Here is a 9,297-nt window from a genome sequence, read left to right on the forward strand (position 1 = left end):
TTTCGCCGGTGTTGGTGGTGGTAATCGGTTTCCTCGCCAGCGCGGTGCCGAAGCTCCGGGGCTGCCCATGAACGGCACCATGGCCGCATCCTCACACCGGATAATGCTGGGGCCGCTGGTTGCTGCCATCGACCAGGGAACGAGCTCCACTCGGTTTCTGGTAAGAGAGTCTCCCCTCGGTGCGAGCTAGCCGTGTTACATTTAATATTTGGCTCATAACCATGTCCTTGGCTGTATTTTCCAGCCTCTGTGTTACCGTACACTCGCAGTGTTAACCGGTGTGTTGGATGTTAATAAGAAGCTTTAAATGCGTAGCTCTAATTCGTGCTGCGTGTAAGTGTCCCGCAGGAGGACTCTGACTGTTGTTACATTAGAGACATGTTTTAATTTATCCACGCAGAAGGTCATTTAAAATAGCTATACAGCAATATAAATACACACGTGAGATACGTTTTCTCTGATTAGCTTGTACCTCTACCCGCTTCTCTAATGTGAATATTATGCTGGTTTCATCAATCTTCCATTACAGTTAATGAAGTATTTTTGGGTTTTGGGGCAAAACAAGTTCATTTAAAATGTGTGTTGAAAACATTGATGGCCTTTTTTCACAATTTTATGACGTCATATCGACCAAATAAGTAATCAATTAATTGACATGATTATAGGTAAACTGAACATCAAAATAATTGAACTTACACTGTATTTTTGTTTTCCTTTAATGTTCTTGAAATGTCACGTGTAAATGTTTAGTGAAGGGTTTCTGTGTCTGGTTAATCCAGGGCCCAGCTTTTGAGAAATTTGCTTAATGGTGCAATGTTTCATTTTGGCATCTCTTTAATCTTTTCTTGAAGGTGTTTATCCAGTCTTAAGTTTCAAATGAGTTTTTATGCAATGTTTCTTTTCTAACAAATACAAAGGGCCTGCTTTATTTTCTGGGTGTGGCTGATAATTGTGAGCCAACAGTTTATTGTGGATTAGTTGCTTCACACTGAAAGAAACTTAACACCTGGTCACAGATGGCTGAAGTTCATTTTTGCTCTGTTGTCTCTGAACTAAATATAGAAATATGGAGTGAAATATTTTGATTTCACTTTTTCAATGATTGTTGATTTCATTTTGTGATGCTTTAGGACCGAATGTGTGTTCATTTTGTGTTGGTATAACTGTATTGTTAAAATCCCGCAGAGAAATGCATGTAAGGTTACTGCTGAAGCTACTTTCTTTCTCTTGTGATGTTTCCTCTCTTTGAAGGTGTTTAATTCAAAAACGGCAGAGCTCCTCAGCCATCATCAGGTGGAAATCAAACAGAGCTTCCCCAAAGAAGGGTAAGTGAAAAGACTAAAGTGATCCAGTTATGAGTTAGATCCTGTCCTGTTAGATCCTAAAATATGCACAGGCAATTTAGAAATGTATAGATCTTAATCATTGTGTTTTTTGGTGTAATTTTCAGATGGGTGGAGGAGGACCCCAAAGAAATTCTGCAGTCGGTGTACGAGTGCATGGAGCGGACGTGTGAAAAACTCACCCAGCTCAACATAGACATCTCAAACATTAAAGGTATGTGAACACGGGGCTTAAATGCTACCACTTGCTCTCTTTAAGCCGCACTCGGACATAATTGCCATCTATTTCAAGGAGGCGTTTACGATCTAAAGTCTTTGGAAATTGTCGCTTGAATTTGTCTAGCTATCGGAGTGACCAACCAAAGAGAGACCACACTTGTTTGGGACAAAGAGACCGGGGAGCCCCTCTACAATGCAATCGGTAGGGTTTAGTTTTGTTTCTTGTCATTTTTTGAAGATCATATCCATTTATCCTGGCGCAGATCTGACATTCTTTGATGATATAACACAGATGGAACTCCTATTGTGTAGCGGTGAAACTGGCAGCAAACTCACTCACTGATGCAATCAAGCAGCAGACAGGGTTGTTGGATTTGTACGATTTGGGTCGCTATGAAATAACTGCAGTGTTTTTGTTCAGTTTGGCTGGACCTGCGGACTCAATCCACAGTTGAACGTCTAATTAACAAAACGCCAGGAAGGAATAAGAACCACTTGAAGGTGAGATCCTCATCTGTTCTGTTAATTCCTCTTGACTTGCAGGTCAAGGTTGAGCGTGCAGTCTCAGTTTTCAGAAAGTTTCAATTTAAAATCAAATGCAGATTTCTGATAACATCGCTAGTAGCAGCACTAGTAGAGTTGCTCACGTCATTGTCATCCCGCAGCATAAAACAGGGCTCCCCATCAGCACTTACTTCAGCGCAGTGAAACTTCGCTGGCTGATGGACAACGTGGACGAGGTCCACAAAGCCGTCGTGTCTCACCGCGCCATGTTCGGCACCATCGACTCCTGGCTCATTTGGGTAAGAGAGCACAGACTCCCCGCCTCAACAGTTGCGTCGGTGTTGTCGAAATTTTGCGTGTCAAATGCGGATCTGATAGATTTTTAAAAAATGTATTTTTACGGCCGTCCAACAGTGTTTGACGGGGGGCAAGTCGGGCGGAGTCCACTGCACAGATGTGACCAACGCCAGCAGAACTATGCTGTTTAACATTCACACTATGGACTGGGACCCAGAACTTTGCAAGTACGGCAGCTGTGTTTCATTGGTCTTTAACTCCATCATGCTGCCAGTTATTTTAAAAATATCACTGAAATAGACTGTGCTTTTACTTAGAAAATTCATGCAATATATATGTATATAGTTTATTTAAAAATATAGAATACAGAATTGACTTAATTATTCACAGACTGTTGCTCTTTGTTTTAATTCTCATCAGATATTTTGGTATTCCCATGGAGATCTTGCCCAGAGTGAGGAGCTCTTCAGAAATATATGGCCTAATGGTAAGTCAGTCAGTCTGTTGCCAAGTCTAGTCTACCAACAATTTATCACTAATAAGTGTTTATATTAAATTTCTTATTCCAATAATTTCATTTCTGTGTCTAATGTGACTAGTGTCGTGTTAAAGAGCGGAATGTCTCACGCAACAGGCCACTGATAAGATAATAGATGTTTGTGTTTGTGCGTGTTTATTTTCTTTCTTAGTATGCTTCCAGACTGTTTTTTAAGTGCATGACGTTTGACTGAGAAATCCTTTTAGGCATTTTTTTTTTGTGTGCCATTGTCTCTCTTTTCTCACTGGTAGAAAATATGTTCTAGCCGGGTAAGTAAGACTCGCCATCATTATTTTACCTCATCATGCAAAGTAACCCGCCCCCGCTTCTCCGTGGCCACAGCGAAATGCCATCACACAGTGCATTTCCAAGACCCTTATGGATATTTTAGAAGCTGAGCTGTTTTGATTAATGAATTAATCAATTCATTTTGCCTTATAACTGCTTGTTGGAAAGTCATATAAACAGTTCAGAGTTTGGTCTATTTTCAACCAGCTGTCCTATTTTGCTAAACGATGTGTATCCCATCAGTGAAATGAACATTGAACAGATTGGACAGGCATGTAGAAACGTATAGACGCACAGCGTTTGATGCAGTAACCAAGCTGTAAACCCGAAGCGCAACACACTCACCGCCGCTTAGTTGTAACTAACTTCTAACTAACGTTATACATTTGCCGTTGTAATGCACCGCCAGCACAAGGTTTTAAACATTCGAGCTAATTCGTCACACCACCAGAATTCGTATCGACACCAATTAGCTGTGGGTAGTCGGAGCAGTTGAACATTGTATAACTGACCCGAAGCAGTTTCTACATCTTTTTCTTCTTGTGCAATCAGGCATGCATCTCTAGCAGCAGCAGCAGCAGCAAATAAAACTCAAATGAAAGGCTGCCCTGTCGCAAATCTTAGTGTCCAAAATTAGCTCTCAAGGTGAGAATACTGTTCCAGGCCTGCGTAGTGTCTGCGGTTATTCCTTTCAGGCCGCATACACCCCATAACAACTTCTGTCAACAAATCGGTGTATATAGCCTGAGAGGAAAGACTCTCAAAACACTCCCTGCAGCTCCTTGAACTTATTGCCTTGAGCAAAGGATCATAACAGAAGATGACTTGTATGAAAATACCAAGATTTATATCAGCCCCTCCATGCTCTCATATGGACAACAGCAGTTTGACAGTAAGAGGACAATGTTTTCAGAGAGTGTTGCTCTGTGTCTGCTGGATGTTTAAATAAGCAACCGTTTGCTGACACGATCACCGTAATAACCATAAGTCAATGCTGTGATCACAGCTTGTTTTGGTGCCCCCAAGCTGCCAATTGCAGGTTTGTCTGTCTGCACAGCAAAGAGACAGTAAAAAAAAATTAGTCTGGCTTTGACACAGGCCCGACTGTACCGAAGACCAAATTCACCAGCTTCTGTTTTGTGGTTTTGAACCCAGCAGACACACACACTCGCACTAACACAAGGACACACACACATACACTCTATTGTAAATGTGCTGGATGGTCCCTCTCCCTCATTGCTTCTGTTGTGGCATGATACTCGGCCGGTCGTCACTGACGCCCACAGTTTTCCCTGACAGACCATCTTCCATCAAATCTCTTCACTCTTTGGCACAGTTATATTTAACCAACTTTTATCTTCTGTCTTTACACATCTCACCAAAACGACACATAGGAGTGAAGACATTTTCATTTAGACAGGTTCACACTTGCCCTTGTTTTCCCTCACTGTGTTTCCACTGTTACAGTATTGCCTTATGGGGGGGAAAAAAAAAAAAAAAAAAAGAGCAGTGGTAGAATAAAAATCAGCATAGTTTTGTTATTTGGCTTCATGTAGTCAAATAATGAGGAAGTCCCTTTTGTTTTCAGTGTTGTGACTTGTAATGAATGTTTCTCCGCTGGTGACTGATTGTATTTATATTTTTTTGTGAAAATATCGCTGTTGATTCGTTATTTGACCAATAAATGCCCACTTGAATTATACACAAGTGTATAATTTCAAGTTTCGATAATACTCATGATGTGGTGGTACAACCAGAAATACAATAGAACAGAACTACTACTACTAAAGCACACGGTTCACTTGTAAAACAACGAATCTTCTTTTGACAGAAATCAGGAGCTCTTTCAGGTATTCCCATTTCAGGGGTAAGTTTCTCTTTTTTTCTACTTTGCTAACATTGTCTCCATGTACATCATGTGACCTTTTTATTATGTGATAAATGCATCTATTTACTTTAAAAACAGTGTCTCGGGGATCAGTCAGCCGCACTGGTTGGACAGATGTGTTTTCAGGACGGGCAAGCTAAAAACACGTAAGAGGCTTTGTGTGTGGATTTTTTTTTTTAGATTGTCTTTGAGGTCATGTGGGTTTTCCTTTTTGTTAGAAATTCAACAAAAAGTTAGATTTCTCATGTGTTCTCATGGTCAGGTATGGAACTGGCTGCTTTCTCCTGCGAAACACTGGAGCCAAGGTACAATAATTAAGATTTGTATTTGAAACACTCATATAAATATTGACACCCCTGCACACATTGCACACACTACTGTTTCTGTTGTTTTTCAGCCTGTAATGTCTGACCACGGCCTTCTGACCACCGTGGCGTACAAACTTGGTCGGGACAAACCTGCCTGTTATGCGCTGGAGGTACAGAATGTTAATACACTTTTGACAGGAATATTAATTATAATATGTAAGGAAGAAACAAAGTTCACAATCTGAGAATTTATAGATTCAGCTGCACGATTTTCCTTTTGTCGACCTCAAAGCAGTTGACAGGCAACAGAGGATGCGAGTCAGTCAATTCAAGTGATTTGTTTTTTGTTTTAAAATTCTGCTACTTCTTGCCAGGGCTCCGTGGCCATCGCAGGAGCTGTGGTTCGTTGGCTGCAGGATAACCTCGGCATCATCGGATCGTCGGAAGAGCTCGGTACATCCTGTTTGTTTGTGTTCAGAAAAATCGTTGCGGCGGTCACCTTCTGCAGGACTGCTGTGTCATTTAATTTCTTGGATAAAAACAAAGTTGGATAGCTATTGTGCACAACAAAGAAGTATAAATCATTAAAAGGACGTCCATGTTTCTTTTGTGTTTCTTTCCCTGTGCAGAGAAGTTGGCCGCATCAGTCGGTACATCCTACGGTTGCTACTTTGTTCCTGCGTTTTCAGGTCTCTATGCACCTTACTGGGAGCCTAGTGCAAGAGGGTAAGACCAAGAGCTTCTCTGTAGTTTAGTAAACATGTCTAAAATTACTCACACAACCCGCTGAAATAATTGGTACTCTCTGCTTCACTCACTATTATTTTTTCTCTGTGTCACAGGATCATATGTGGTTTAACTCAGTTTACTAATAAGAGCCACCTCGCATTTGCTGCGCTGGAAGCCGTCTGTTTCCAAACACGAGAGGTAAATGTGAATATTCCCCGTCAAGACGTGTTTATTTTTATCTGTTTCTTGTGTGTGTGAATTGACGCGGCTATGTGTGTGATAACTGGGGACGTTTGTTTGGGTACAGATACTGGACGCCATGAATCAGGACAGCGGCATCCCGCTAACTCAGCTCCAGGTGGACGGAGGAATGACGTCCAACAGGCTGCTGATGCAGCTGCAGGCTGACATTCTCTGTATCCCCGTCGGTAAGGTTTCCATTTATTTCTTATCATGTTTTCAGGTATTTAGTCACGTGTGAGTCAAAAGGGAACAAGCGGGCACATGACATTTCTCTTATTTGATCGTTCCTCGTCATCATTTACCAGAAAGATTTTTCTTTTCATGACAGTTTATTTTCCCTTTTAATATATATCATGAATAATATTATAGTAAGTATGTATTGTCATTTCCAGGCACGCATGTGTTAGATGGAGACTAGTTTAATGTGAGACATTTAACGCACTTTCCCTAAAACATTTAGGCTGATAAATATTTTCTTCAAACTATAAGACATTCTAATTACAAGCAGTACTAATGAATATCAATTAATGCAAAAAAATGATGACATTACTTCATCCCAGTCGACATGGTTCATGGCTATAGGTTCAACTCATCTGTACAGAGTTTAAATACATCCAGCAGCGCCATTGTGATCAAAAAATCTTATTTCCTCTCTCCTTGTGTCTTTTCCGGCTTCAGTGGGAGAAACTAAGATGTAACGAAAAGACACAAATGAGGGAAACGTGGGTGCAATTAACAGAACTGGCGCACACATGCCAAGTGTCATGCCAAATAGAAACTTGTAACGGGCACATGGTTGCAACAAACTGTGGCAGTCACCAGACTGGATCCTCAAGCAGCAGGTCACTCATGCAAAACTGTGTACACATTTATTTATTTATTTATTTATTTATACATAAAACATCGGCATGGCAGTCCCGATGTGTCAAACTGTTGTATTGGTACACAGGGTATTAATTACTGACCTCTGCTGGCCTTGTAGAGACTAACCACACATCATTTGGACAGTTTAAAAAAACCGATTGATTATGTGCCAGTATTTATTCCAGTATGTAATTTAACTGTTTTACTGAATATTTCCAGACTGTGTCTAAAATGCAAATGTCAACACTGTCCATACAGTGCATCAAAAAACTGTTTTGGTGTTATTGCTACTACTAAGTGATATGAAGAAAAGTAGAGCGTAAAGCAGCGTATTGCTATATGACCGTTACTGATGAGTTATATCTCGTCATATCTGATTAAAATTGCATCGTTTTGTTTTCAGTGAAGCCGTCTATGCCCGAGACCACAGCACTCGGTGCAGCGATGGCAGCCGGGGCGGCGGAGGGCGTGAGCGTGTGGAGTCTGAACCCCGAGGACCTGAGTGAAGTTACATCAGAGAAGTTTGAGCCTCAGATCAACCCTGAAGGTACAGTGAGCCGGTGCTGCTCTCCACACGCCTGGAAAGATGGGACGATGTCTTCAGTAGCTACTGCTTAAAACAGTAGAGTTAAACATTTCCTGCCTATGTGTTCGGCAGAGAGCGAGTTTCGGTACGCACGGTGGAAGAAGGCGGTTCAAAAATCCATGAACTGGGAGACGACGGAACCTGTTGGAAATGGAAACGGTAGGCACGACTACACTCACACTTGAGCCACGATCAGGCTGAGAACAGCCAAAACTGTGGGATATCTTCCAATGTTACAGTTTCATTAGCTCCAAATTCCCACTTTGTGTTATTGTCCCTTTGCTGTGGCTCTTTTAAATCTTTTAAAACCATTTGGCTGTAGGATGTACACTCCCCTCCAAAAGTATTGGAACAGTGAGGCCAATTCCTTTATTTTTGCTGTAGACTGAAAACATTTGGGTTTGACATCAAAAGATGAATATGAGACAAGAGATCAACATTTCAACCTTTATTTCCAGGTATTTACATCTGGATCTGATACACAACTTAGAAGATAGCATTATTTGTAAAGGAACACCAAATTCTTAGGTGAGCAAAAGTATTGGAACAGATAGACTTAAAATAGATTAAAGTGTATAAGACTTAATATTTATTTGCAAATCCTTTGCTTGCAATAACTGCATCAAGCCTGTGACCCACTGACATCACCAAACTTTTGCATTCTTCTTTTGCGATGCTTTTCCGGGCTTTCACCGCAGCCTCTTTCAGTTATTGTTTATTTTGGGGGGTTACTCCCTTCAGTCTCTTCTTTAGCAGGTAAAATGCTCTATAGGGTTTAAGTCTGGAGATTGACTTGGCCAGTCTAAAACCTTCCACTTCTTGCCCCTGATGAACTCCTTTGTTGTTTTTGCAGTGCACTTTGGGTCATTATCTTGCTGCATGATGAATGATCTCCCAATCAGTTTGGTTGCATCTTTCTTTAAATTGGCAGACAAAATGTTTCTGTAGACTTCTGAGTTCATTTTGCTGCTGCCATCATGTGTTACATCATCAATGAAGATTAATGAGCCCGTCCCAGAAGAAGCCATGCAAGCCCAAGCCATGACTATACCTCCACCGTGTTTCACAGATGAGCTTGTATGTTTGGGATCATGAGCAGATCCTTTCTTTCTCCAAACTTTAGCCTTTCCATCACTTTGGTAAAGGTTCATCTTTACCTCATCAGTCCATAAAACTTTGTCCCAGAAGTTTTCAGGCCCGTCTCTGTACTTTTTTGGCAAATTCCAGCCTGGCCTTCCTATTCCTCTTGCTAATGAGTCGTTTGCATCTTCCGGTCTAGCCTCTGTTCTGTTGTTCACGAAGTCTTCTGTGAACAGTAGATTCTGATTCCTTCACTCCTGCCCTCTGGAGGTTGTTGCTGATGTCACTAACAGTTGTTTTAGGATCTTTCTTTACAGCTCTCACAATGTTTCTGTCGTCAACTGCTGCTGTTTTCCTCGGTCTACCCATTCGATGTCTGTTACTTAGTACACCAGTGGTTTCTTTCTTCT

General features: G+C 41.2%; 1 protein-coding gene across 3 annotated transcripts in view; it reads left to right on the forward strand.

Annotated features, from left to right (window-relative positions):
- Window positions 1-6: 6 nt before the first annotated feature.
- The window catches only part of LOC111644470 (glycerol kinase), a 13,605-nt gene continuing 4,314 nt past the window's right edge, over window positions 7-9,297 (forward strand). For 2 of the 3 annotated variants that reach the window (XM_087170186.1, XM_023393377.2), the window contains exons 1-19: window positions 7-160; window positions 1,252-1,325; window positions 1,451-1,557; window positions 1,687-1,764; window positions 1,984-2,063; window positions 2,228-2,365; window positions 2,481-2,590; window positions 2,784-2,850; window positions 3,153-3,170; window positions 5,021-5,056; window positions 5,156-5,223; window positions 5,340-5,382; window positions 5,475-5,555; window positions 5,760-5,838; window positions 6,015-6,111; window positions 6,228-6,312; window positions 6,422-6,542; window positions 7,625-7,768; window positions 7,880-7,966. In XM_087170186.1, the coding sequence (XP_087026312.1) occupies window positions 68-160; window positions 1,252-1,325; window positions 1,451-1,557; window positions 1,687-1,764; window positions 1,984-2,063; window positions 2,228-2,365; window positions 2,481-2,590; window positions 2,784-2,850; window positions 3,153-3,170; window positions 5,021-5,056; window positions 5,156-5,223; window positions 5,340-5,382; window positions 5,475-5,555; window positions 5,760-5,838; window positions 6,015-6,111; window positions 6,228-6,312; window positions 6,422-6,542; window positions 7,625-7,768; window positions 7,880-7,966 (1,606 nt within the window). In that variant the 5' untranslated portion in view covers window positions 7-67. The remainder of the gene's footprint in view (window positions 161-1,251; window positions 1,326-1,450; window positions 1,558-1,686; window positions 1,765-1,983; window positions 2,064-2,227; window positions 2,366-2,480; window positions 2,591-2,783; window positions 2,851-3,152; window positions 3,171-5,020; window positions 5,057-5,155; window positions 5,224-5,339; window positions 5,383-5,474; window positions 5,556-5,759; window positions 5,839-6,014; window positions 6,112-6,227; window positions 6,313-6,421; window positions 6,543-7,624; window positions 7,769-7,879; window positions 7,967-9,297) is intronic. The other variant, XM_087170187.1, reaches the window with a different exon arrangement.

The sequence above is a fragment of the Seriola lalandi genome, unplaced genomic scaffold (genome assembly GCF_002814215.2).
Source record: "Seriola lalandi dorsalis isolate HSWRI2012SDOR001 ecotype SW California unplaced genomic scaffold, Sedor1 jcf7180002054933, whole genome shotgun sequence".
Classification (NCBI taxonomy): Eukaryota; Metazoa; Chordata; class Actinopteri; order Carangiformes; family Carangidae; genus Seriola; species Seriola lalandi.